Source organism: Capra hircus, chromosome 29 (genome assembly GCF_001704415.2).
Source record: "Capra hircus breed San Clemente chromosome 29, ASM170441v1, whole genome shotgun sequence".
NCBI classification, from domain to species: domain Eukaryota; kingdom Metazoa; phylum Chordata; class Mammalia; order Artiodactyla; family Bovidae; genus Capra; species Capra hircus.
The window spans coordinates 45,113,736-45,141,516 of record NC_030836.1 but is presented as its reverse complement, the minus strand read 5'-3'; the positions used below and the strand labels follow the sequence as shown (position 1 = coordinate 45,141,516).

The window sequence follows — 27,781 nt, the reverse complement described above, 5'->3', positions numbered from 1 at the left end:
TGGTAAAGAATCTGCCTGCAATGCGGGAGACCTGGCTTCGATCCCTGGGTTGAGAAGATCCCCTGGAGAAGGGAAGGCTACCCACTCCAGTCTTCTTCTGGCCTGGAGAACTCCATGGACTGTACAGTCTGTGGGGTCGCAAAGAGTCGAACATGACTTAGCCACAGCTAAGACCGACACAGTCAAATTAAAAATAATAATAATAAAAGCCTGAAATTACAGCTAATGGTGAAGTATACCCCAGAAGGCTTGGTGGTAGAATAATGATTCCAGTTTACTGACGGGATCTGACTATCAGAGCTGGGAGAGAACTTCAAGCTCTTTTTTTAGTGCAACTCACACACCAAGCCCTCTCCCAACCCATTTGATAGTCTAGGAAGACTGAGGCCAAGGAGGCGAGAAGACACAACTAGTTTGGATTAGTAGCAGGACTTTTTTTTTAAACCTTGATATTGTTTTCAAGTGGGTTTAACACAAACGATTTCACTTTACCAAAATCTTATCTGGAAAGTACTTCAATTACTTACACATTTGTTTCATTGTGTATACCTTTACCTAAAGGAGCAAAATCCTAAAATACCATTACCCATAAATAAACAAAGCCTTAAACCAATAATTCACGCAAAGCCCATTCTTCACATTGCCCTTATTTGGCCCTTTCAGGCATATCCCAGGTAGAGACAGGCCCACATGTTCAGGGGCAATAAAATTGAATAGTTATATCCAGACTGCTCTGCGCAAAGTTCAACTGACTGTTATTAGTTTATCTCTGAGCTTAGATTTCAAGTCAGAAAGAACTGTACCTACCTCTTAGAGCTGGGGAGGGGGTGGTGGTTGGGGAGAGAATCACTTTTAGCACCTACCTGGCATTACTATTTGGGTATAATTCTTTTCTCTCTTAAGGAGATAGCAGTTTACCTTGGTTAATGACCTCAGACCATTAGACCACTCCGATGCTACTAAACCAAGGAGAAACCCAGCTGTGCCAGGCCTAGACATGTCCGTCCCCACCCCCATTCCCTTTTAAGACAGTGAGTAGGCCGGAATTCTGGTTGATAAATGAGAGGAGCTGAGAAGGAGCTGAGAGGAGCTGCAGTGATGACTGTTCTGAGAATCTGATCTGCGAGGAGACGAATCTCCACCACATGGTACCATGGAGATGCTTTGGGAAAGAGAGCCGGCCTCCCTGACCGAAGGAGGACCAGAGAGGGAAGGGATGGATGAAAGAAATGCTTAAAGGGAGATGGACTGACCGGAGGCGCCCAAAGAGGAAAAAATCGGGACGGAAAAGAGGCTGAATATTGGGAAACCTTCTGGGCGGTGAGTGTCGCTAAAGGAAAGGTCGCATGTTCGGGGATGTAGATGTTGTGCGAAAAGCGGAGCAGGGACAAAGGTGGGGTACTCAAACAGCGGAGACAGCCCCGCAAGCGGTGGGGGGGTACCCAGACGGCCAGAGGGTGACCAGGGCCGGCGAGGAACGGAAGGCGGGGCTCTGGGGGCACTCACGGGGTAGGCGGTGGGGGGTCGGGAGCCAGCGGAGGAGCCGACGCCGCGTTCGCCCCGGGGAAGGTCAGCGACCCCGGGCCGGGGAGCTGGGCAGAGACCCGAGAGGGGCCGTGGTTGCCATGGCGCCGGGCGGGGAGGGGGTGACTCGTGCCCCGCCCCAAGCCCCGCGGGGCCGCCGGCTCCAGATGGTCCCCGGCCTCCCGCGGGAGCCGGCGGCCTGCGGCAGGGGGAGGCTATTGTCCTCCTTCCGCGGCGCCGCAGTCCCGCCGCTCGCGCCCGCGCACCTCCACGCGCCCCACCGCCGCCGGCCCCGCGCGCCCCCCGTGCGGCTCGCGCCCCGTGACAGCGCCCGCCCGCCGCCTGCCGTGCGCCCGGCCGCCGCCCGCAACCGCCCCACGCGGCCGGGCTGCGGGCGCGGCGACTGCCGGTGCGCCTCCGCCCGCCGCGCTCCCGCCTGTCGGGCCAGCGCTCCGCACCGAGGTAGGTGCCGGCGCCCGGGCGCGCTTTGTCCCGGCCGGCTGGGCGGTGCGCTTTGTGCAGGCGCGCGCGGGCGGCGGGGTCGGGGTCGGGGTCGGGACGGGTCGGGGGAGCAGGGACGGGAGGATGCAGCCCCGGGTGCTCGCACCCTCTGGGTCCCGGGGACAGGATGGAGAGTCAAGCGCCAGCCAGGTACCGGTGTGCGGCCGGTGGGGATCTAGGCTTGCGGGACGCGGGCCTTTCCGGAGCCCAGAGAAGAGTCTGGAAGAGTTGGGGCTGACAAACGCGTTAGGGGAGCGGGTCGCCCGGCTCTGCGCGTGTGTGACAGCGCCAGCTGTTCGCGTCGCGGAGGCGGGCCGGCCGGCGCCGGTCCAGGCGCTGCGGGCGCGCTCGGCGGTCCCTGCCCCGAGGCTGCGAGCGCCCGACTCGCTCTCGCGAGCCGGCTGGGGGCTCCCTGGGGAGCCGGGTGGGCTTCCCCTCGCCTCTTTGGTAGCTGGATCCACGCTGTCCTTTATGCTCCGGCACAGTGTGTGAGAGAAGGGGACACGGTTGGCCGTGGCGAGCGGAACGCTGCCAGAGGAAGAAGGGAGAATGAAACCCCTGCGGGTGGCGGGGAAGAGGCAGCGAAAGGTGTCCCTGTGGCCGAGATGTGTGCGGCCGGCTTGGAGTCCGCGGGCGCAGAGCTAGCGGGCGAGGCCTCCTTCTGGGGTGTTCCAACGCCAGCGCCACAATCGGGCCTTTGCCATCCCTTCTGTCTCGGAACGACTTCAGCCCATTAACCCCGTGGCATTGCATGCTTGTCTGAGCTGTAGGCATGCCCCGGTCCTAACCTGCTACATGCTGTCTCCATGGGTTGTTTCTCAGCGGCCCTCCTCCCCTCCGAGGGTAGCTACAATTCCAGCGCTAGTCGGTTCAGGCACCTGCAGGGCGTCTACAAACCAGTTTTCCTTGAGGGTGAAGGGGTCAGAGTGAGTCCCAAATCTGTGTCTCAGCTTGTGCGGGGCAACCTCTTGGCATATTCAGAAGAGCAAAGGAGTAGGAGGAAAAAGCTAATAGGGATCTTACGTTTGTTGCTTAGAGAAACTGATGTAACCCATGGGTTACAGACTTGGGGGAGGGGCGTAGCAAGGAGTGAAAAGCAGTCTGAATAATTCTGCCCTGAGTGGAGGATTCTAAAGGACAAGATGAAGCAAAAATCCAGTCCCACTCTCCAGCGCAATTCCTAAATTCCTTGGAGGAGAGTTCCGGTGCTTTGTCAAGAACACAGCCTTGAGGGAATAGGCTGGGGTTTTGTCTCTTGCTTGTCTTGTCTCCCTGAGTGCATCTTCCTTTTGCTATCCTAGCAGCCCTGAGTTTGTGATTTCTTTCTCCTTTCTTTTGCTCGTCCATTCATACTTTGAGTCCCAAAAGATTTTTACTTTGCCAAAGTCCCCACTCCTTCTCATCTGTTATCCATCCTGCTGTCATTGGTTCAACTCCGCCTCCCAGCCCCGTCTCCAGCCAAACCGCCCTCCTTCCCGGCCTCTGATTCGCCTGTGTCCAGCCATCAGCTCTATTTGTCTTATTAGATCTCAAACCCCCTCCATCTTCATTTTCCTCTCTCCTTGCCTGAGGCTTCCGGCTCTTTGTGGGTGTTGGGGTTTCTCAGGGGAAGTTGTATTTGAGTTTAGCATGGGATAGAGCCTAAACAGACCTAGAAGCTAACCTCAGGTCACACTCACCCCTAAAACGTTGTGTCTTCTCTGCTCTCGTGGCTTTTCTAATTCTAACTGCTCCTCATCTTTGGACAGCAGTGGTCCTCAAAATGTGGTCTCCAGACCAGTAGATTTAGCGTCACCTGGGAACAGTTTAGAAATGCAAATTCCCAGGCCCCACCCCCAGATCTCTTGCATCAGAAGCTCTGGGGAACAGGGCCCACTGGTCTGTGTTTTAACAGCCCTCCAAGTAATTGTTATTCATGCAAGTTTGAGAATAATCCTGAACTTTAGAGATGAGGAGCAGAGGCTCTTCTCTGATGCCATTTTCATTCTTTCCTTGTGTTTTTTTCTCTAGACCTAAAAAAAAGATATGCATTTGATGAGAGTGGGGAGGAAGGCTAGCCCATTCATTCAATATCTCTTTATTGGATAGCTATCATACTAGGAAAATACAAACGTGAATAAGACCTAACCCTTGTCCTCAATGGGTTAAAAGGGGAGCAGGCAGAGAGACACATAAACAACTAACTGTAATACAATGTGATAAGCGTAATAATAGCAGCGTCCTGAAGTGCTGTGGGAGCACAGAGGAGGGCATGATCAACTGTCTCTGAGGGAGGGAGAGAATTAATCAGGAGGAGGATGTGGCGAGAGAAGGAATTAGGGTACAAGACAGACTCTAGCTGGAGGGACTGGATTTCTAGCTTTACATGCCAGCAAAATGGAGGAAAGGGGAGGGGGGCAGCTGCCCTGGAGGATGGGCGCTAGGCTGAGCGGAGTCCACATCAGCAGTGCTTGGGCGTAGAACCTAGCAGGACCCCAAGCTTGCAGCTGGCGAGAGTTGGCTTTCTCGTAGCATGAACGATGTAAGCTACTCAGGTCTGGCCTCCAGGTCAGCGGCTAAGAATAAGGCGGTGGTGAAGCTGTAATCTGGATTAGCTGCTGTACTGTCCTCTTGCCAGAGTCCAGGAATCCATGGAGAACAATCAGGTAGATGATTCTCTGGCAAAGAGAGAGATGTAGGTGAGCATGAGGCTAGGGGTCCAAGCTGACTAAGGAAATAAGTACGGAGACCCAGATCACAAGCAAGGAATGATGAATCAGAGGAAAGAAACCAGGGTGGGATCTATCTAAAGCAACAGAAAGCTACAGGACTCCAAAGATGGTAGCAGGGAACACAGCATATTGTCCAAAAGGCCAGGGGGCTCCAGAGCCCAAATGCTTGGAAACCAAAACTCAGAGGCCTTCAGAACTGCTGTGCTTAAGGACACCAGAAAGCATGACTCACTATGGGGATAAACTCCTTGGAGTCCCAACATGGTGGCCCTATGGGGACCTGTGGCCTAAGGACACCAGTGCCTTGGTTCCTTATCTATACAATGGCAGGCATCCCTGGAAACTCAGGGATGAAAAGCATATATGTCTCGAATTGGATTTGGCCAGAGGGCCATTTTATCTGGGAGAAGGGGAGGCTTCAGCTTCATATTTTCTCCCCCAAGTTATAGGAGCGACTCTAACAGCTGGACCTCACTGAGAGGTCTGAATCCCACGCCTCAGTCCCGTCAGGGGGACCAAGGTGGATTACCAAAAAGAAACCAAAACAATACATGTTTGGTTTTGTGCAGCTTCCAGGGGTCCTGGGGACACACAGTTTGGAAACAGGGGTCACAGTCTGCATCTTTACATTTCTGCTTTCTGTGGAGTACAAAGACAAAGCAGGGCTTGAAAATCTCAGAGGCTTCAGGGACCAAGTAGGTAATAAAAATGTGTGACAAGGCTGGGAAGGAGCCAGCAGGGAGTGGTGGGGTCTGAAGAGAAATGGCAAGCATAGGCCCAGGTGAAGAATCCCAAATTAGTGGGTTTTTTTTTTTTTTTTCCCTCGGTCGCACCACACGGCTTACATGAACTTACTCCCACCAGGGATTGAACCTGGGTCATGGCAGCAAAAGCCCAGAATCCTAACCATTAGGCCACCAGGGAGCTCCCCCAAATTAGTTCTTTTACAACAGCTCATTGGCCATACCCCTGGAGACTGGTTTTAGGAGGTTTGTGATTTCTGATAAAAGAAAAAAAAGGGTCACAGAATAGAAGGGGGGCATTATATATGGCAGGGTCCCCAGCTTTCAGGATCTAATACCTGATGATCTGAGGTGGAACTGATGTAATAGTAATAGAAATAAAGTGTACAATAAATGCTTGAATCATCCCCAAACCATCCCTTCCACCCCCAGTCCATGAAAAAATTGTCTTCCATGAGACTGGTCCCTGGTGCCCAAAAGATTGGGGACTTCTGTTATATAGGGATATTTGGGGGTAGGTCTATGCAGGGAGGGGCTTCCCAGGAGGCTGCCTGCCAATGCAGGTGCCATTAGAGACTAGGGTTCGATCCCTGGGAGGGGACGATCTCCTAGAGGAGAGCATGGCAGCCCACTCCAGTATTCTTGCCTGGAGAAACCCATGGACAGAGGAGCCTGGCGGGCTGCAGTCCAATGGTCGCAAAGAGCATGGCCACACACGCTATGCAGAGAGAGCGGGAGTGCTGGGAATGTCCCTCCCAGAGGTAAGTGTTTACATGACTGCTGGCGGGGAAGCCCTAATCTGAGGGGCCCAGAGAAATGGAATTCGAATTGGTCCTGGGGTTTGGACTGCTTCCCTGTCTGGTGGTTGAGAGTGTTAGGGGACTCTAGCTCAGGTCGCACCTTGCCTACAGCATTCTCTGCTCAGGATGCCCTGACTTTGCCCTAGAATTTATTTTTATATAAATATTTACAGAGCAAATTGAAAGACTCTGCTGGGGATTAGGGGAAAGGATGGATTTTAAATGAGAAAGGAGTCCTAAGCTTAGTGGAAATGAAGCTCTCTTTCCTACTGGTGGTGGTTTAGTTGCTAAATCGTGTCCCACTCATGTGACCCCGCGGACTGTAGCCCGCCAGGCTCCTCTGTCCGTGAGATTCTCCAGGCAAGAATACTGGAGTGGGTTGCTAGTTCCTTCTCCAGGGAATCTTCCCAACGCAGGAATAGAATTGGGGTCTCCTGCATTGCAGGCGGATTCTTTACCGACTGAGCTATGAGGGAAGCCCCTCTTTCCTATTACAGGGAATGAAAAGCCCAAATCTAGGAACCTGAGTCGGACGACTGAGCGACTTCACTTTCACTTTTCACTTTCATGCATTGGAGAAGGAAATGGCAACCCATTTCCAGTGTTCTTGCCTGGAGAATCCCAGGGATGGGAGAGTCTGGTGGGCTGCCATCTATGGGGTCGCACAGAGTCGGACACGACTAAAGCGACTTAGCAGCAGTAGCAGCAGCAGGAACCTGAGACCTGAGCTCCCAGGGAAATCCTTGCATGTTTTCTCTTTGGGAGGAAGGGGAGGGGTAGGCAGTCCTGGCCTTCATGTGCCTCAGGTTGCAGCAGTAGCAGCAGCAGGAACCTGAGACCTGAGCTCCCAGGGAAATCCTTGCATGTTTTCTCTTTGGGAGGAAGGGGAGGGGTAGGCAGTCCTGGCCTTCATGTTCCTCAGGTTCCGCTTCGTGGAACCACTTAATGACAGAAGCCAAGTTCTGCCCTGTGCACCCAGGGGAACACATCTCCCTCCCCATCCACATCTCACCACCCATTCTTTCTTCCATCCCCGCAAACCACACAAGAGGTAAGGTACTTCCTTTCCAGAACAAGAGACTGCCAAGGTCACAGCCTCAACCCTCAGAAGTGGCGCTAAGGATTAAAATATCTTTGTATTTGAGAGGCACTAGGAAATGAGAAATGCAGTATTTGGGGTTCAGTTACAGAGCGAGCCCCCACCATGCTCTTGAATGAGTGCTGAATTACTCCAGAACTTTGAACTGTAGAATTTTGTGTTTTTTTTTTTTTTTTTTAAATCCCTAGAAACTAATCTGAAGCTCATTTGTTAGTTTTGAGAAGGACAGGGTTGTTTGTGTAACGCAGAGCCGTGAGTTGTGCTGGCGAGCATCCATGGTCCCAGTTTCCCCAGCCTGAGCCCTGGAAGGGAGCGATGGCTGTTGATCTCTCTCAGGGAGCTCTGACGGGCTCCAGGAAGTTCGAGGAACATGTAAATATTGTGGTTAACAGCTTATCCTCCAGGGACTTCCTTGGTGGTCCAGCAGTTAAGACTCTGCACTTCCAATGCAGGGGTGCGCAGGTTTGATCCCTAGTTGGGGAACTAGGATCCCACATGCTGCCCAGGGAGGCAAAATAATAAAATAAAAGCTTGTCCTCCAGTGTCAGAAAGAATCCTGCTTCAAAACCTAACTCTACTCCTTCCAGTGACCTTGAACCCTGGTTTAACTTTTATGGAGCAACCTCCTCATCTATGAAATAGGGATGATAGTGGTCCCTCGCCCCCCAGAGGGTTGCAGTAAGGTGATGCATGTAAGTGGCGAGGACACATATCACAACTGATATTCATTGAGCACCTATTAAGTGTTCTCTGTCCCAAACAAAAGAAAGAAACCGGGGGAGAGAACCATACTGTCTCCTCCATCAAACTCCTGGGCTCTATATCCATACTTGCTAGCAGTGCATCAGGCTTCCTGGTGTGTCATAGACGCATCTTGGCCTGAGAGCAGAATCTGGGTCTTTCCATCTTAAATCGGTTCCAGGGTACAGGAAGCCACCTTGTAGGAGGCAGTAGGCGAGGTGCAGGGCTCGGAACAGTTTGTGGAACCAGGAATGAAAGAACTCTGGCTTGTACTCACTATTGCCTGTGGGGTCCCAGGCCTGCTTCTCACATTGCCCTGGCATTTACACACTGCTGTCCAGAGCCACCCCGATGGCCATCGCACCTTCAGCTCCCTGCCTCCTGCCCCTCTCTGGCCTGAGGCTCTGGAGCCCTTTGTCTCCACTTTGTCACTCTGAGACACCGCGCCTTCCAAACCTCACGCACGTGTGTCTGTTGTGTTCCTGTCTCTCAGCTTCTCCACCATGGCTTCTCCTCTCCCACCGGGGGATGATTTCCACTGGCAAAGAAAGCAGATCTAGGGCAGGAGGAGAGGAGGACATGCTGACTGGTGGGCTCAGTGGTTTCGAGATGCCCCTTACCAGCCCCGTTTCTCCTTGCAGGAGCAGGAGGCCACCCACCACCATGAGCAGCACCCTGTCGCCCACAGACTTTGACAGCTTGGAGATCCAGGGCCAGTACAGTGACATCAACAACCGCTGGGACCTGCCCGACTCGGACTGGGACAATGACAGCAGCTCGGCCCGCCTCTTTGAGAGGTCCCGAATTAAGGCCCTGGCAGGTGAGGTCAGGGGAGGGCCAGGGGAGATGTTGAGGATGCTGGGGAGGGAAGATTGTCTTCAAGAGTCCTTCAACTTCATGGGAAGACCGAGGCTCTTTCTAAGCTACTGCACTAGAGTGGGAAATCCAGATCACTCTTCCAAGCCCTAGTCCGCAATGCCAGCCTCAAGAACAAACCACATGCAATCCACAAAGTGCTCCAGCTTCCTTCCCCCCAAGCAGGGAGAAGCCGTGCTGATACTGAGACTCAGCCATGCTCCGCTCTGCGCTCAGCTGACTGCCTGGCCCCTGTCCCTGAGTCATGTTCCTTAATTCTTCTGCATTCTTAGTCTTGCTGTTCTATTTCCACCCACCTCTCCCTTTCATCCTCTCCTGTCTTCCTTGATTCTCACTGTCATCTCTCACACCTGTTCTCCCTCCCCGTTCAGTAGCCACTCCTCTCCCTCCCCACCTGTTCCTTCCACCTGCTTGCCGCCTGTTCCTCCCATGAGTTCATCTACCCGTTCCCTGAAGCAGGTTCCCTCCACCCACCGCTGGTTTCCGCCGCCCATCCTCCTGGGTTGCTCTCCACCCGCCTCAGCCCCTGCCTTCCCCTATGGCCTGGGTTCTCCCCTTCAAGCTCCTCTGAGCACCAGCAAACCCGTTCGACGGGCCTCCCTGCGGTCTGGGGAGGGGTTGCCATGGCAACAAGAGTGCAGCTGCCAGCTGACACCACCAGCGGCTGGCGTGGGGCTGAGTCACCCACACACCCCAAGGCCACCCACCCTGTTTGGTTCTCCTCCTCCACGCCACCCTCATCTTTTCCTGACCTGCTGGCCTCCCAGCCCAGTGCAGTGGAAGCGGTCACAGCTACTCCTCCCCGAGAGGCAGTGCTCCCAGCGTGGGTGGGGTGGCCTCCTGGATGAAGGGAGACACTGGTGGGGGGCGGTTCCCAACCTCGGCTGCACTTTTGACAGGATCACTCAGGGATGTTTTCACAAATACAGCTTCTCAAACCCCTTTCTGGACACAATGAATTAGAGTCTTTGGACCTATGGTCCGGAAATCGGGGTTTCAAGCTGTTCGGGTAATTCTTTTCAGCCAGCCCAACGTGAGTCTGAGAAACCCCCCACGTGGTGGCCATTACTTCTGGGAATCCCTCATCATTTCTTCTGTGCTCCCCTGTCCTTCTGGTTAGGTCTACACTCAGGCTTGTGAAACACTCATATCACTGTTTTTATCGCTGAGTGAAGGCAAAAGACGTGGGTCATAGAGAATGCTAAGTCTTTGGGGTACCCTGGTACCCTGATTTTGGATAAAAGTAGCCTCTAGAATGTCATGAAAGCTGTGTGCACATGACGTGTGATACCCAGGACTATTTCGATGTGTGCTCAACGCATGCCAACCCAGGCTGTCGGTAGGTGTTTATCTGCACCACTAAACTGGGCTCTTCTGAGGAGGCCTTGCTGTATGGGCTTTACCCAGCCCTGCGCCTTGCACCAGCAGGTGCCAGAAAATACTGAATGAAGGAGGATGGGAGGGGACAGGAGTGGGCTGTAAGTGACAAGGGCTGAAGCCCATAGAAAGGTGGGACGGGAAGGCTTCCCTGGTGGTCCAGTGGCTAAGACTCTGCTCTCCCAAGGGGGAGAACCAGGGAGAACCTGGCTCTCCCAAGGGAGAGTCAGGGGGCCTGGGTTCAATCCCTCATCAGGGAACAAGATCCCCATGCCACAACTCAAGATCCCACTGCAGTAACTAAGACCCAGAGCAACCAAATATATATATATATATATATATATATATATATATATATATATATATAGAGAGAGAGAGAGAGAGAGAGAGAAGGCAATGGCACCCCACTCCTGGAAAATCCCATGGACAGAGGAGCCTGGTAGGCTGCAGTCCATGGGGTCGCTATATATATATATTTAAGTGGGAAGGGAATCAGGTAGATGTGCCTGGCTGTGGGTGTACTGGGGGCCTGATGGGCTCCAGGGCAGGAAAGAATCTGGAACTGGAGGTGAGAATGACAAACAAGGGAGGAAGATAACACCATCTATTTCACAAATAAAGGAATGTAAGCAAACAGTACAGCCCCGTGCCTGGCTAGTACTGAGCTGGCTTGGCCCTTTCCAGGATTTCTCTCGGAGCTGGGGATCAAAGCCCATGTCCTGAGCGGGACCTCCCAGAGTCACAGCCAGGGGGCATCCTCAACACACCTGCAAACCTTCGGAAGCAGGACTTGACCTGGGGCGAGGGGGAGGCGAGGGATGCGGGGGGACCGGCGCTCTCGGGACTGGTGCACTCCGAGGCAACTCCGGGCCAGACCAGCAAGTCTCGAGGGCGCTGGCGGTTCCCTCCTCCGGCCCGGGGGCCCAGCCCTGCCCCAGCCGGCCGGCTCCGCCCCGCCCCTCCCCCGTCACTGTCCGACCTGTTTGTCTGGAGCTGCCTCCGTCTCCTCGCCGCACCAGGTGTGCTCTGCCGACGGGTGCCGCAGCGCTCGGGGGCTCAGACCTTCCGCCGCTCCTTTTTCACCCAACTCCTCGAAACTTCCAGCGCCCTCGGGCCACACGGCCTGCTAGCCGGGACCCCAGGCTCGCGGGGGAGCGGACCCTCGGCGCCCCGCCCCGGCGCGGGCAGAGCATGGACTCTGGGCCGCGGGAGATCGAGAGGCAGCGGCACCATGAATGGGCACGGGGTGGGCAGGGCGCCCGGGTACGGCCTGAACGGGGCCGGCGAGTTTTACTGCGAGGCGGTGGAGGGGGCTCAGAACCCTGGGGGGCTCCTGCTCTCGCCCGCTGCCTTCATCAACTCGGCTCAGTACGCCAGCGTGCTGGAGGGACGCTTCAAGCAGCTTCAAGGTGGGCTCCGGGGGTGGGGTGGTGGGCTCCGAGAGGAGGGCTCGGGGGACGGGAGGGAGACGGCTGGAGCAGCCGGGAGACGGGGCCCCCGCGGAGAGAGCGGCTGGGGGCGTGGGAGGGGAGCCGGAGCCAGGCCCCCGGGGTGGGGGGAGCATCTTCTGTGACTCAGACGGTTTGTGTTGGGAGACAAAGTGCCGGGGGAATAATTACAAGTGGCCGGGAAATCCGCGGACGCTGACGGAGCCGGGAGAGGCTTGGACCCGCTGGAGGGGCGGCGGGGCCCCGCTGGGCGTGTGTCCCGGGAGCGCGGAGGCGCGGCCGGTCTTCCTGAGACTCTCGGGGGTTGGGGAGGACACGCCTGCTGGGGTGGTCGGGGAAGGAGGCAGGGGACTGAACCAGCCGGGGAGGGGCCGAGGGCGTTTGTGCTGCCCTGGATTTCTGAATGGTATCTAAGTGTGTGGAAACCGGGGAGTGTGTCAAAGGGATCTGGTGCAGACGGGCTCAAGTGCGGGTCTGAGGCGGCTGTGTTCGCTCTAGCACACACAGGCCGGTGTGTTTCTCCGGGGGGCCGCGGTGGTCTGTGTGCCTGTGGTGGTTGTGGACACCTGGTAAAGTTACGCTCTGTCTCTGGTGGTGGGCTTTGCACATTGTTTTGCTAGCTGCCCCCTGTTTCCACATCTTCCCCCTTTTATGCTGCCTGTGAGCCAAAATGGCCTCACCCTCGCGTGTCTGGCATGAGGGCAGACTCCCTGGATCCAGTCGTGGCTGGTGATCCAGGCGGTCCCTGGCTCCCGCAAGGCCTGTGGATCCTGAGAGGAGGCCCACAGGGCATCAGGCCGTCTGAGCACTTGTTAGGACCCTGAGGTTGTCCCAGGTCCCCGGTTGGAGGTAAGAAAGACAGGAACAGACATGGGTGTGTCGCTGTGTTTTATGGGTGAGGTGCATAGGAATGTGAGATTAAGGGGTGAGTCTTTTTGGTTTCTGAGATGCTGGTGCTAAGGAAAGACAAGTGACTCTTCAGCCCTGGCCACTTGGGTTGGGTCCTTGCACTGGGCCTCTCTGGGCAGAACAGGAGGAAATCCCAGTGGCCAGAGCAACTTCCAGTGGGCTGAGCCTCTTCCCTTACTTTGTCATTTGTATTTTTTCGTTTTTTTTACTGGAAGAAATTAATTTATCAGTCGTGGATATTACCATAAATAATGAGGCAAGAGTAGAATGTCCTCATATACTGAAACCCGGGCTATAAAAATGTCAGGCCCAAGGCTTAATGCTCCTGTCTAATTCAACAAACCTTTGTAAACGTCTCCAATGTGTCAGGGTCAGTGGTGTTCTCTCTGTCATTTATAATAATTTCAATTTTTGTGCTTCTGGGAAATGTTAACAGCATCCTGTCTCTCAGCAGCAGCTCCCCCTGTGGACAGGCAGTGAGCATCTCGTCACTTTTTGTGAAATTGGCACTGAACTCTGCCTGGCTTTCCCCTGCCCCACCCTGTGTTTCCCGGGTTCACTTTTTACCTGTTTCCAACTTCCACGATGATGTATTCCCTCTTGACTTTGGAATGTTGGTGTCCTGGGACAGGATCCCCTTGCAACAGGTTGAATGAACCAGCCCAGAAATAGAGGAGCCTTGTCTTCTGTTTAAATTATCCCAGGAGGGCAAGCTGACTCAGGAGGCCTGCAGGCTCTATAATGTCACATCCTTCTAATGACCACTTGGAAGAACCGCTGCTGTAATTTAAGTCCATACCCTCTCCTTTGCCCACTACCAAACGGGAACAGCCATAGGTCCTGTTGGACTGACCTGAGCAACTCTTCCCCTTTCCTTCGGGTTAGATCATGCCTGAATAACAGTAACTCATCCAGAAGACATTTCGTGCGGCATCTTACACGCGGTGTCTCAGTTAACACCATGACTTGTTGAAAGAGAAAGTAATGTGCCCATTTTACAGATGAGGAAAGTGAGGCCTTAATGGATGAAACAACAGGATTTCACCACTGATACACCGCAGAGTGCTGATCCCAGGCCTTCCCTGCATGTTCCTTGCTGTAATTTCTTTCATCCTTCCTTCTCAAAGCCTGTTTTCTGTCTCTCTGTCTCTCATTTTTGTTCTTGACCCTGCTCATGAACTCATTCCAATTTCTTTATTTCCCGACTTTTCAAGTTATGGGTTTTCCCCTCGGCCATCTTCCTTCCCTTCCTCCTCCCCAGACCTCACTTCCCCAACCCCACCAACTGATGTTTAGAAGCAGGCGCCCGGTTCTTGAAGGGCAGAAATGACCCCATGTTGCCGCCATAGATGAGCGAGAAGCTGTGCAGAAGAAAACCTTCACCAAGTGGGTCAACTCACACCTGGCCCGGGTGACGTGCCGGGTGGGAGACCTGTACAGTGACCTCCGGGATGGACGGAACCTCCTGAGGCTCCTCGAGGTGCTCTCAGGGGAGACACTGGTGAGCTGGGGTCACCAGGGAGGAGGTGGCCTGAGAGACAGTGGCCAGGGGGACAAGCCCTGGGGGTGGCCCTGAGCGAGAAGAGTGACACCACAGAGCAGAAAGCAGTGGCTGCCTTCTGCTCAGAGGATGGTTTCAGTTTGAGAGGCTTTGCTGCATGGATTAAACCAGGAACATTGCTTCATGGAGACAGGAACAGTGGCCCCATTGAAAAGATTTTTTTTTCCCCACTCACTCTGGGTGCAATTAATTCCCTTGGGAATCTTAATCTGCCCCAAGCCTCATCTGCGACTCAGCTTTAGCTTCCCTGGGCGGTGCCTGTGTTCCTGAGGGAGGTCATGGGGGAAGCCGTAAGAAGCAGGGCCCCGGGAAAGCTAGGAGGGAAGGAGGAGGAGGCCCACAGGCCCACGGCTTTGTGTCCCCTCCCTCCACAGCCAAAGCCCACGAAGGGCCGCATGCGGATCCACTGCCTGGAGAATGTGGACAAGGCGCTGCAGTTCCTGAAGGAGCAAAAAGTGCACTTGGAAAACATGGGCTCGCATGACATCGTGGACGGGAACCACCGCCTGACCCTCGGGCTGGTGTGGACCATCATCCTTCGATTCCAGGTACCCACACAGTGTCACCTGGCGTGTGCCCTACACACCAGTGCAGCATCCCCCAGGGTCACTACACACATGGGGTGCCCAGAACCTCACACACTGGGGCAGGGGACCCTCATCATTAAACAGGACAGAGGCCAGCGTGGGTGTTGAAAAACTGCTATGGCAAATTCCCTGTGGCCTGGTCTGCTAGAGGACCACATTTGGAGGCACAAAAAACCAAAGAGAGTTTTAGAACTGCATTTGGAGTCTGGTTACTGGTCCACTCCTCTACCTCAAACTCTGCTCGCCTCCTTCAAAAGAACAGCCACCCAGCTCCTTCTTATGCTCCGAGCATCGCCAGTCCAGAGTCCTAATGCCATCACAGCTCTCCTGACCGCCCTGCTTACACCCCAGGTGTAACTCCCTGCTCCTTCCGGCCCTAAGCAGAGCTCCATCAGCTTCACCTTTGAAGCCCAGCTCTCAGGAAATGCTCACTTCACCTGTAGTTTCCCTCCCCAGCAAGAAGCAGCATCCTTGCCTTCAAGGCACTTCCTCTTCCGAATTCCCACCCCCTTCTGCTGCCTCAAATCCTTTTGACCTGGAGTTCTGTGGTCATTAGTCCAAGAAGAAAGGCACTAGGCTGTATCCCTAGGCTCCTAATTGAGGAGTCTAAGGAGTTTCCGAGCATCTCTGATAACTCCAGGACATCTCTGCTAACTCTCAGCATCTCTGATAACTCCAGGAGCTATCAGAAAGGAAGCTGTTCAGGAAGTGAGGGCCTTCCTTCCTTTCTTCCTTCCTTCTTAGATCCAAGACATAAGTGTGGAAACAGAAGACAACAAGGAGAAGAAGTCAGCCAAGGATGCCTTGCTACTCTGGTGCCAGATGAAGACCGCCGGGTGAGGCTGCCAGAGAGCATGGCCTTGGAGGGCTGGATGCACCAAGGCTGTGCAGTAGGAAGGAAGGATGGGGGCCCAGGAACTATGAGCTGCGGATCCATCCTGGAGGCCTACTCACTGTCTATCCCGGCCTCTTGTTTATAGGTACCCCAATGTCAACGTGCACAACTTCACCACCAGCTGGAGAGATGGGCTGGCCTTCAACGCCATTGTACATAAACACCGGTGAGAAGACGGGGCTTGGCCAGCCTGTCTAAGCTGCTGGATGGGTTGATGACCCAGGGGCCCGCACACACACGTAGACAGCAGTGAGACAAGCTGAGCTCCACAGCAGTCAGGAGGCGTGAATGTTCAGAGAAGAGCCCAGAATGTGGGGGCGCTTCCTGCACAGAGGGCTTGCGATGGGAATTCGAGGCGGAGAGGTGCAGTGGGGGTGGGGGGCTTGGGAACTTAGGGATCAAGATGGGGTGGCTTTCCTTCTCCTCTTTAGGCTCTCATGTGCCCTTGACTCCTTCTCTATTCCCTCCCCACCCAGGCCAGACCTGCTGGATTTTGAGTCCCTGAAGAAGTGTAATGCACACTACAATCTGCAGAATGCCTTCAATCTGGCTGAGAAGGAGCTGGGACTTACAAAGCTGCTGGATCCTGAAGGTGGGGCAGAGCTATGTGAAAGAGCGGCTGTGGGCTAGAGACGGAAGGTGGATGATAGATGCCAGGAGCTGAGGGCGGGGAGCACGGAAGTCACTGCTGGTGGTTTACCTGGTTTCTTTGGGGGAAGGGGTGATGGAAATGATCTGGAATTAGATGACGGTGATGGTTGCACAACCCTGTGAATATGCACAAATCCACGGAACAGTATACTTTAAAACAGTGAAATTTATGGCAGAAAAATTCTATTTCAGTATAGGAAGAAAGGCAGCCCCGTATGGGATACGGTTCTATCCCAGCTCTCCATGAAGCAGCTCTGTAACACAGAGCTGGTTGCTTGGCCTCTCTGTGGCTCAGTTACCTCACCTCTAAAATGAGAATATTAAAAAAAAAAAAATAAAAGAAGGACTTCCCTGGCAGTCCAGCAGTTAAGACTCCACACTCCCAGTGTAAGGGACATGAAGCACTAAGATCCTGCAATGCCGCATGCGGTGGCCAAAACATTAATCTGACTCTACTAGGTCTCTAAGGGCCCCAAAATTCTAGGGTTCTAAATTAAGCTCTGTGACCTTGAGATCTCACCAAGCACTGGCCTTATGGTCAGTTGACCCTGCTAGTTGGTCCCTATGGTTCTGATCTAATGCCCATGAGACTGGGAATGGCCACGGGGCTTTGTTCTGTACCTGGCATTGTGCTTGTGTGCTAAGCCACTTCAGTCGTGTCCAACTCTTTGCGACCCTATGGACTGTAGCCCACCAGGCTCTTCTGTCCATGGGGATTCTCTAGGCAAGAATATTGGAGTGGGTTGCCATTTCCTCCTCCAGGGGATCTTCCTGACCCAGGGATCAAACCCACCCCTCTTAAAACACCTACATCTGCAGGCGTGTTCTTTACCACTAGCGCCACCTACTTGACATGCTTTAACTAACTTAATTCTCACAACACCCCCCCTTTGAAATCAGTTTCATCATCACATCATTTATGGAAGAGAAGACAGGGTTCTGTAAAGGTTATGTGACTCCCCCAAGGTCACACTGCTGGAGGAGCTGAGATTTGAATTCAGGCAGCCTAGCTCTAGAGCCTGTCACCTGAGCTGCCTCCCTGGGAGAGCAGAGAACAGTCTTGGTACAGAAAAGAGCAGGACAGAAGGGCCAAGCGACTTCCTTGCTGGAAATGCTCCTTCTGAAGTTCCCTGGGCAGACTGGGGACTGCTCCCTGTTTTCCATCCCACCAGTAGCCCCTTTTCCCATGCCCTCTTAGTCCAAAATGACAAATATCAGCTTAACAGTGATCGAAGCAGGAGAAGGCAATGGCACCCCACTCCAGTACTCTTGCCTGGAAAATCCCATGGACGGAGGAGCCTGGCAGGCAGCAGTCCATGGGGTCGCTAAGAGTTGGACATGACTGAGCGACTTCACTTTCACTTTTCACTTTCATGCATTGGAGAAGGAAATGGTACCCCACTCCAGTACTCTTGCCTGGAGAATCCCAGGGACGGGAGCCTGGTGGACTGCCGTCTATGGGGTTGCACAGAGTCGGACACGACTGAAGCGACGTAGCAGCAGTGATCGAAGCAAGCCAAACACAAAGTTCCTTGGAGAGCATTTGAGAAGCATAGCGATGATAAAGAGCGTGGAAGTAAAGCCTAGTGTCCTGTAACTTTCTGAGATGATTTCCACAGCTCCCGCCTGCCTGTGGGTTGGCCAAGGTGGTCAGGAGGGCTTCTAGTCTCATAGTCTTCCCTGGAGGTAGGATACAATCTGGCCTACTTAAGAGAACCTGGGGATTTCAAGTCATAGTCAGCCTTGGTGTCCTTAAGGTAGAAGTTAGTGTGGCTTGAAGGACACTCATGTCCTGAGCCCACAACTGAACTTTGAGATTGGGGTCAGAAATAGCCATGCCTGGGGGCTTCCCTGGTGGTCCAGTAGTTAAGCTTCTTCCACTGCAGAGAATGAGGGTTTGATCCCTGATCAGGGAAGCTCTGCATGCTGTGAGGCGCAGCCAAAAATTATTTTTTTAATTAAAAAAGAAGAAGAAATAGACATGCCTGTGTCCTGAGATGGCCCTGAGAACTGGCCTCTGTCCCTGCTCCCAGGGCTCCCTGGGTCCATCCCTCTGGACATCCCAGGTTATAAGGCTTCATTTGTACCGTCTGTCTTGGTGCCCCTAAACTGGATGACTTCTTGGACATTTTTCCAGCCCACAAGCCCACTATCCATCCCCAAGTGGGAATGCTGTTTCTTTTCTTGTTTCTTATCTCTCTTCCTCCAAGCAACTCCTTTTGGTCTCCCCATTGGGAAAACTGGGTAAAAGCCTCTTTGGGCATCTGGGTTTTATTCTCTGCTTGTTTCTTGGAGAAAAAAAAAAAGTTAGCTTTTCATGCCCTTTTAGTCCAAATGGTTAATCTGTCATTTTTGCTCTGAAGGGAGCTGGAGAGATAACCTCGTGGGACTGGGAGGGGAGTAAGTGATTGGGATTGGGACTGGAGTACGTGATTCAGATTGTGGGCCTACTTCTGGGAGGCAGGATTCTAATCTCCATCTGACCTGAGTGGTCCTTTTTCTCAGATGTGAATGTGGACCAACCAGATGAGAAATCAATTATTACCTATGTGGCTACTTACTACCACTACTTCTCCAAGATGAAAGCCCTGGCTGTGGAAGGCAAAAGAATTGGGAAGGTACACTCCAGCATAGGGTTGGTGGGTGTACAGGCCGGAGGAGGCCTGGCCTGGGGTCCTGCTCCTCTGAAGCAGGAGCAGGGGAGGACTGGGCCAGTGACCCCACATCACGGTCTCGCAGGTGCTAGACCACGCCATGGAGGCAGAGCGCCTGGTGGAGAAGTATGAATCCCTGGCCTCCGAGCTGCTCCAGTGGATCGAGCAGACCATCGTGACCCTCAATGACCGGCAGCTGGCCAACTCCCTGAGCGGAGTCCAGAACCAGCTCCAGTCCTTCAATTCCTACCGCACCGTGGAGAAGCCACCCAAGTAGGTGTCCCTGGGCCTCACCCAGCCTCGCTGGCCTGCCCTGAGCTGTGCTCACACACAGGAAGCCTAAATCAGGGGGGCCCTTTTGGGAGGGAAATTTGGCAACACAGAAATTCAGTGGATGCTCATTCCCCCAGCTCAGAGTCCCAGGAGCAGCACCAAAGCAATTAAAAAAAAAATTATCCATTACACGAAATCATGCTATGGAAATGATTGCTGTAGTACATAGAGCTGGTGCAGTTCACTCAGATAAGATTGGTCTGGCTGTTGCAACAACCCAATCCTAGTTTAAGGACGGGCATTGGACCTGTCATTGCTGGCAGCACAGGTGTGTGGCTTGTCACTTGCGCGCTGCACAGGTTCTTACCATTTTTGTATTTTAGCAGTTGACTGTTGAAGTGTGGCTTGACTGTTGGGCAATTCTACACAGAACATGCTAAAACTTCTATTTTTAACTTGCGACCTCCTTCGGAGTTAACGTGTTTTGGCTCCAAAACTAGTATTATTACAGAAACACCCTTTTCTGTGCTTTCCGGGGAATGATTTGAGGTGCCCTTTGACCCAGAAGGTCCGCTTATGGGCATTAAACAAAAATGTAGCTTCAAAGATGTTCATGAAGGTGACCTTTGTGAAAGAAAAATAAGTCATGGGACAGCCACTGAAAACAATATTGAAGAAACGCGTTTATTGACCTGAAGAGAGTTCATGAGACATAATAGAAGACAGCAGAGAGCAAAGGGTTAAGCAACCAAGGTTCAGAGTACCTGAGTTCAAATCTTAGCTCTGCCATCCAGCCCTGGTGAGCGTTGGGCATCTTATTTGGCCTGTCTGTGCCTCGGTTTTCTCATCAGAAAATGAGGGTTATGAGAGCATGTAGTGAGAACTAAACGAGTTAATGTGTGCAAAGCCTGAAAGCAGGGCCTGGCGGTCAGCGAGTGAGTCCTCAACAAACGTTAGTCGTGGTTCTCATGTGATCCCATCTGCAGACTTGCATGCCCAAGGGTGACGGTGCTTGTGTCTGTGTAGTTTTTAGTTGTTTTAAAATTAGGTTCTTGGGATTTCCCTGATGGTCCTAGGACTTCATGGTCCCAATGCTGGAGGCCTGGTTCTATCCCTGGTCAGGGAACTGGATCCTAGATGCCGCAACTAACAGTTTGAACACCGCAGCTAAAGAACGGTCCAGCACGGTCCAATAAATTAATTAAAGCAAATCCTTAAAAAATAATAAATAAAGTTAGGTTCTCTTTAAACGAGGATTTTGTCAGGATTTTCTGGCTTTCCCAAAAAGCTTTTACGAGAAGGAAAGCAACACAAGACACTTCATTTTGAAACATAAAGAGACCCCGGGCCCCTCAAGGGCTTTGCCTCTGACCCAACTTGGCCTCCTGCCTCAGGTTCACTGAGAAAGGGAACTTGGAAGTGCTGCTCTTCACCATCCAGAGCAAGCTGCGGGCCAACAACCAGAAGGTCTACACGCCCCGTGAGGGCCGGCTCATCTCCGACATCAACAAGGTCCACAGCCTCCCTTCCGTGTCCCGGGCGACCCACCCTCAGCCGCAGCCCCTCCTGTCCCTGCCTGAACCCTCAGCCCGGCTGCCCCACCACCCCATGGCAGGTGGAACTCCCATGACCTCTGCCGGGTCCCGCACGTCCTCCCCTCCGCCTCTGTCTGTCTCTCTATGCAAATTCGATCCCAGTCCCTTATCCTGCTCAGCATGTCCCCAGCTCTCTGGCCCTACTTTTATTTCATTTTTTTTTTTTTCCACAAACAACATAAGATTAACAGAAGTAACAGGGTTGACCCCGCAGTCCCACCACCACAGTCAAGTCCAGCGATTTCCACTCGTCCCCACGCCCCTCCCGTCTCTGTCCCCAGCAGACGTGTTTCTCACGTGGCTCCGTGGCACAGCCGCCACCCGGCCAGCTCCTCACACTTCCCTGCACAGGCATCTGATTGCATTCCACAGACCAACTAGACCGAGCTGCCCTGGACCCACCCTTCGCCCCCCCTCAACCCCCCTCAGCCCCGTGAGCCCTCCCCTCTCTCGCTTCCTGAGCCCTGACCCCTCAGCGCTAACCCGGTCTCCACCTCACAGGCCTGGGAGCGGCTCGAGAAAGCCGAGCACGAGCGCGAGCTGGCCCTGCGCACAGAGCTCATCCGCCAGGAGAAGCTGGAGCAGCTGGCCGCCCGCTTCGACCGCAAGGCCGCCATGCGGGAGACCTGGCTCAGCGAGAACCAGCGCCTGGTGTCTCAGGTAGGACGCAGGGGCTCCTGGCCCGCCCAGGCAGGTCTGGAGACATAGGGAGTGAGAGAAACAGAGGTGGATAAATAGCCCTGCCACGTGGGGAGCTAAAGAAACAAGAACTCTATGGCTCAGATGAGCAGACCAGGAACCCAGGAACTGGAGGCTTGAACGGGAATAGGGCTGATGAGCCAGGATGGGATAGAACAGACTGGACGTCTAGAACCACCCCCTGGAGCTGGCGTCTTGCAGTTTGCTCTGGGGGGGGGGGGGGCAGGGGGTGAGCAGAGCGGTGGCCCCCAGCCCTCAGACCTCCCTCCCTGCCCCCGCCCCAGGACAACTTCGGCCTGGAGCTGGCCGCTGTGGAGGCAGCAGTGCGGAAGCACGAAGCCATCGAGACGGACATCGTGGCCTACAGCGGCCGGGTGCAGGCGGTGGACGCCGTGGCCGCAGAGCTGGCCGCCGAGCACTACCATGACATCAAGCGCATCGCCGCGCGGCAGCACAACGTGGCGCGGCTCTGGGACTTCCTGCGGCAGATGGTGGCCGCCCGGCGGGAGAGGCTCCTCCTCAACCTGGAGCTGCAGAAGGTGTTCCAGGACCTGCTCTACCTCATGGACTGGATGGAAGAGATGAAGGTACCCGCGGATGCTGCAGTTGGGCCGAGATGGTCAGGACTGTGCTGGGGGGTGGCGATGAGCAGGTTCCCTCAGCTGCTCAGCCAGGTCTTTGCAGAGTGTGCACCAGTTTGGGGCCCTGTCCTCCGTTTAGATAAGCAGACTGCTCCCTGTCCTCATGGGGCTCACGTTCCAGGGGGAGGAGACTGATGATAAAACCCTTGGCCCGTCCGTAAACAACATAGCAGCTGGGCGTGAAACCTATGAGGAAACGGCAACAGGCCATGTGATGGAGTGGTCCAGGAAGGCCTCCCTGAAAAATGCCTTTTAAGCTGAGAGCAGAGTGTCCCAAGGAGCTCTGAGGAAAGAATGTTCCAGGCCAAAGGAACAGAAAGGCCCTGGGCTTGCTCATGCGTGGCATGTTCCAATGAGAAAGGAGGCCCTCAGGGACTGTAAGAACAGGGGCCGGGGGCGGGGGGTACAGGGGATGAGGTCAGAGAGGAAGTAGCCAGCTCAGTTAAGGCTCACAGGCCTGGTCAAGGAGTTTGGATGTTACTCAGAGTAACATGGAACACTGAAGGTGCTTAGGTTTTGAAAAGGAGGAGAGACGTGATTCTGCATTTTCACATTTTTTAAAATGTCACTTTGGCTGCTATTTGAAGAAGGGCTGTGGGCAGCCAGAGTGGGAGCTGAGAGACCAGTCTGAGGCTGTTGCAGTGATCTAGGCGAGAGATGGGGACATGGATAGGCCTGGAGAGACAATGACGATCTCGCTGGGGGGCTGGGGATGGAGCCGTGACCGTAGGAGGGCGGGGATAATTCTGGGGCCGAGAAAATGAGTCAGCGCAGAGATTCCTGGAGCAGGATTTAGTAAGAAAGTCGTTCCACAGGAGGGGAGTTGAGTGCAGAGGCCAGGGTGCCAGGACAGAGCTCAGGGGGTCCGTATGTGTGTGAGTGAGGGCTGACGGACGGAAGCAGGCATGCTCACGTGGGTGTGATCAAGTGGAGCTGCCCAGAGAGTCGGGTTGTGCGGTTGATCCTTGGAAGACAGGATGAGGTGAGCACGTGTGTGTGCGCGCGCGCGCGCGCGCGTGTGCGTGTGTGGCGGGGCAAGAGCCTCAGCTCAGAGGGAACCGTGCAGCTCTCAGACAGGCATCAACATGCCCGGCGTGCCCCACAGGGCCGGCTGCAGTCCCAGGACCTGGGTAAACACCTGACGGGAGTGGAGGACCTGCTGCAGCTGCACGAGCTGGTGGAAGCTGACATTGCCGTGCAGGCCGAGAGGGTGCGGGCGGTCAGCGCCTCTGCACTGCGCTTCTGCGACCCCGGGAAAGGTGACAACGGGGGAAGGGACTGGGAAAGAGAGGGGCTGGGAAGGAGGACAGTAAGAGCCGAGGCAGCAAGATGGGAAGAACCTGGGGACAGGAAAGATGATGGGTGGTTTGTGGGTGGCAGAGTGAGAAGTGTGGGGTGGTGTGGGTTGGAACTGGGGGGTACACACAGGAGGCAGAGGGCGGGGCCACAGCTCTTGGCCCTCTGGTGTGACCTTTGCAGAGTACAAACCCTGTGACCCCCAGCTGGTGTCGGAGCGGGTGGCCACCCTGGAGAAGAGCTATGAGTCGCTGTGCGAACTGGCAGCGGCTCGCAGGGCCCGGCTGGAGGAGTCCCGGCGGCTCTGGCGCTTCCTCTGGGAGGTGGGCGAGGCTGAGGCCTGGGTGCGGGAACAGCAGCACCTCCTGGCCTCAGCGGAAACCGGCCGGGACCTGACCGGCGTCCTCCGCCTGCTCAACAAGCATACCGCCCTGCGGGGCGAGATGAGCGGCCGCCTGGGGCCCCTGAAGCTCACTCTGGAGCAGGGCCAGCAGTTAGTGGCCGAGGGCCACCCTGGGGCTGGCCAGGCGGCCGCCCGCACCGCCGAGCTCCAAGCCCAGTGGGAGCGGCTGGAAGCCCTGGCGGAGGAGCGGGCCCAGCGGCTCGCCCAGGCCGCCAGCCTCTACCAGTTTCAGGCGGACGCCAATGACATGGAGGCCTGGCTGGTGGACGCGCTGCGCCTGGTGTCCAGCCCTGAGCTGGGGCACGACGAGTTCTCCACACAGGCCCTGGCCCGGCAGCACCGGGCCCTGGAGGAAGAGATCCGGGGCCACCGGCCCACGCTGGACGCGCTGAGGGAGCAGGCAGCGGCCCTGCCACCCACGCTGAGCCGCGCACCTGAGGTGCAGGGCCGTGTGCCCACCCTGCAGCGGCACTATGAGGAGCTGCGGGCCCGGGCGGGCGAGCGTGCCCGCGCCCTGGAGGCCGCCCTGGCGCTCTACACCATGCTCAGCGAGGCCGGGGCCTGCGGGCTTTGGGTGGAGGAGAAGGAGCAGTGGCTCAATGGGCTCGCCCTGCCCGAGCGCCTGGAGGACCTGGAGGTCGTGCAGCAGAGGTAGGCGCCCTGCCCCCTGCCCCCTGCCCCTCCACCCCGCCTCCAGACTGGCCTTGTAAGCTGGGGGCCAGCGTGTGGGGTGACGTCCCGCCATAACCTGCCTGCTCCTGCTACCCCACTTTGAGTCTTAGCAGGCATCCGTTTTTGGTTTTAATGAAAAATGTTAAACATACTCAGAAATAGAAACCTTATTCAACAGACTCAGCCAGATTCAATAATCATCAGTATCATGCTCTGTTAGACTGATTTTCCTTTTCAAAAGCAAATCCCCAATGGGAATGTTTCACCTCTGTACTTTCCAGGAACGAAGAAGTTTGTGATATGAGAAAGTTGTTTTATCACTTATGTGCAGACTTAAAATAGCTAAGGCTTTGAAGTTATAAGCCTTTTAGACAGAGACACGGATTAATCTCTCATAAAGTAGCTTTATTTACAGAATAAGAAATCTTAAAATTTAGAAAGCATGTTTTTCTCATAGAACCACCCACAATACCATTATCAGTTAAAACAAAATTAGGAATTCCTTGATGTCATCTACTACTCAAACTGTAGTCAGATTTTCTGGTGGTGTTTAAAATATAATGAAAGATTTTTTTTCTTGTTGTTTTCAAGATATCCCTTGACAGGAGTCAGGAAAGTACCACCCCTGTGTCAGTTCGAGCCTCTGCCTGTTTTTGTAAATAAAGCTTTATCAGAACATGGCCATACCCATTCATTTACATATCATCCCTGTGTCTGCCTTAGCATTAAAAACAGCCTGGCTGAGTACATGTGAGAAAGATCAAATGGTTCACCAAATCTAAAATATTTACTTCCTGACCCAGGGATCAAAGCTGGGTCTCTAGCATTGCAGCAGATTCCTTACCATCTGAGCCACCAGGAAAGCCCCCAAATATTTACTATCTGACCCATTTGCAGAATCTGCTCTAGGAAAATATGAAATGTTTCTGGGGAAAGATACACTTCACATATTTATCACTTAAATTTTTTTTAGTTGTCAGTCCATCTTTTAACACATATTAGTAAGGTGGGACACAGGTAGGCAGCTAAGGGGTAAATCCCAAGAGGAATAAGGGAGCTTGTGCTGAAGGGTAAGGTCCGCTACTAGGGATTAGTTTGACTTGTTGTCCGGCTGTTCCTGACCTTTAATTTTCACCACGTTTTTGAGCAGCTCTAGAGGTGACAGTTTTTCTAGTTGATTAGCGGGAGGGGGGGCTCCCACTCGCGCTCATGATCCACAGATGCTGTGAACTGTGTAGGGAAGAGATGCAGAGGCCCCTATAAATAAGTCTCATGTTGACAGAGAGGAGTTCTCTTGGGCACCTAATGGAGGTGGCCCAATGCACCGCTGCCTCCTGCCGCTCACCTCCAGCTCTTCCACTCATCAGGTTTGAGACCCTGGAGCCCGAAATGAACGCACTTGCTGCACGAATTACTGCCGTGAATGACATCGCAGAACAGTTGCTGAAGGCCAACCCACCAGGGAAGGACAGCATTGTCAACACCCAGAAGCAGCTCAACCACAGGTGGGGTGAGAAAGGATGCTGCTTACAGGATGGCAGCTGGAAGGGAGCTCGGTAGAGATGAGATGGAGGCTAAAGACAAGGAGAGAAAGCCATCTGGAATATGTCCAGGGGAAGGGGGCTGGTGATGAAAGAGATGGAAATGGGTTAAAAAGTTGCCTGGGGCTTACCTGGGGGCTCAGTGGTAAAGAATTCACCTGCCAATACAGGAGATGCGGGTTCGATCCCTGGGTCAGGAAGATCCCCTGGAGAAAGAAATGGCAACCCACTCCGGTATTCTTGCCTGGGAAGTCCCATGGGCTGGGGAGCCTGGCAGGCGACAGTCCATAAAAGAGCCAGACATGACAGCGATTAGACAGCAACACCAAAAAAAGGTCGTTTGAAGAGGCTGAGGCCTGGACTGGGGGTAGACAAGGAGTTGAGGGCAGACAAGTGGGGAGCAGCCTCTGCAAACAGCAGATGGTAGCATAAATCAAGGGAGAGAGAAGCAGGAAGAGGCTGTAGAATACACCTGGACAGGGCAGGGAAACAGCAACTCTAGACACCCCCTCGGCCCTCAGGTGGCAGCAGTTTCGGTCCCTGGCGGACGGCAAGAAGGCAGCCCTGACGTCAGCCCTGAGCATCCAGAACTACCACTTAGAGTGCACGGAGACACAAGCTTGGATGAGAGAAAAGACCAAGGTCATTGAGTCCACCCAGGGCCTGGGTAACGACCTGGCCGGTGTGCTGGCGCTGCAGCGCAAGCTGGCTGGCACCGAGCGGGACCTGGAGGCTATTGCCGCCCGGGTGGGCGAACTGACCCGAGAGGCAAATGCCCTGGCTGCTGGCCACCCCGCCCAAGCCCCTGCCATCAACGCCCGGCTTGGAGAGGTGCAGGCCGGCTGGGAGGACCTCAGGGCCACCATGCGGCGGCGAGAGGAGTCGCTGGGCGAGGCACGGCGGCTGCAGGACTTCCTGCGCAGCTTGGATGACTTCCAGGCCTGGCTCGGCCGCACGCAGACCTCCGTGGCCTCTGAAGAAGGACCAGCCACCCTACCTGAAGCCGAGGCCCTCCTGGCCCAACATGCAGCCCTGCGGGGAGAGGTGGAACGGGCCCGGAGCGAATACAGCCGGCTGCGGGCCGTGGGTGAGGAGGTGACCCGGGACCAGGCTGATCCCCAGTGCCTCTTCCTGCGGCAGCGACTGGAAGCACTGGGAACTGGCTGGGAGGAGCTGGGCCGCATGTGGGAGAGCCGGCAAGGCCGCCTGGCCCAGGCCCATGGCTTCCAGGGCTTCCTGCGGGATGCTCGCCAGGCCGAAGGCGTCCTCAGCAGTCAGGTAAGAGTCCGGGGGGCAACGTCCCAACCAGGAAGAAGTGGGAAATAGGGGTCGGGGGATGTGAAGGAGTGATGTATGGGGAGAGAAATGGCAGCAGGTGGAATAGCTGAGCAAACAGGATGGGCAGGGGGAACATGACCAAAAGGGTGAGGGACTTCCCTGGCAGCTCAGTGGTTAAGACTCTGCACTTTTGCTGCAAGGGGCACAGGTCTGATCCTTGGTCTGGAAAGTTCCACATACCATGAGGTGTGGCCCCCCCAAAAGAAAGGGAATAAAAAAAAGAGAGAGATGTAAATGTAACTTGAC

At 54.6% G+C, this 27,781-nt stretch overlaps 1 protein-coding gene across 3 annotated transcripts in view; it reads left to right on the top strand.

Moving 5' to 3' along the window:
- SPTBN2 (spectrin beta, non-erythrocytic 2) overlaps nucleotides 1,056-27,781 on the top strand; it is a 40,974-nt gene continuing 14,248 nt past the window's right edge. Inside the window, exons 1-16 of one of the 3 annotated variants that reach the window (XM_018043084.1) lie at nucleotides 1,056-1,320; nucleotides 8,761-8,939; nucleotides 14,079-14,230; nucleotides 14,665-14,838; nucleotides 15,622-15,713; nucleotides 15,858-15,938; nucleotides 16,249-16,364; nucleotides 18,929-19,041; nucleotides 19,163-19,350; nucleotides 20,745-20,862; nucleotides 21,447-21,605; nucleotides 21,929-22,231; nucleotides 23,391-23,544; nucleotides 23,765-24,635; nucleotides 26,024-26,161; nucleotides 26,719-27,475. In XM_018043084.1, the coding sequence (XP_017898573.1) occupies nucleotides 8,783-8,939; nucleotides 14,079-14,230; nucleotides 14,665-14,838; nucleotides 15,622-15,713; nucleotides 15,858-15,938; nucleotides 16,249-16,364; nucleotides 18,929-19,041; nucleotides 19,163-19,350; nucleotides 20,745-20,862; nucleotides 21,447-21,605; nucleotides 21,929-22,231; nucleotides 23,391-23,544; nucleotides 23,765-24,635; nucleotides 26,024-26,161; nucleotides 26,719-27,475 (3,573 nt within the window). In that variant the 5' untranslated portion in view covers nucleotides 1,056-1,320; nucleotides 8,761-8,782. Of the gene's footprint in view, nucleotides 1,321-1,966; nucleotides 1,987-8,760; nucleotides 8,940-11,038; nucleotides 11,782-14,078; nucleotides 14,231-14,664; nucleotides 14,839-15,621; nucleotides 15,714-15,857; nucleotides 15,939-16,248; nucleotides 16,365-18,928; nucleotides 19,042-19,162; nucleotides 19,351-20,744; nucleotides 20,863-21,446; nucleotides 21,606-21,928; nucleotides 22,232-23,390; nucleotides 23,545-23,764; nucleotides 24,636-26,023; nucleotides 26,162-26,718; nucleotides 27,476-27,781 lie in introns of those variants that run through there. The other 2 variants (XM_018043086.1, XM_018043085.1) reach the window with 2 other exon arrangements.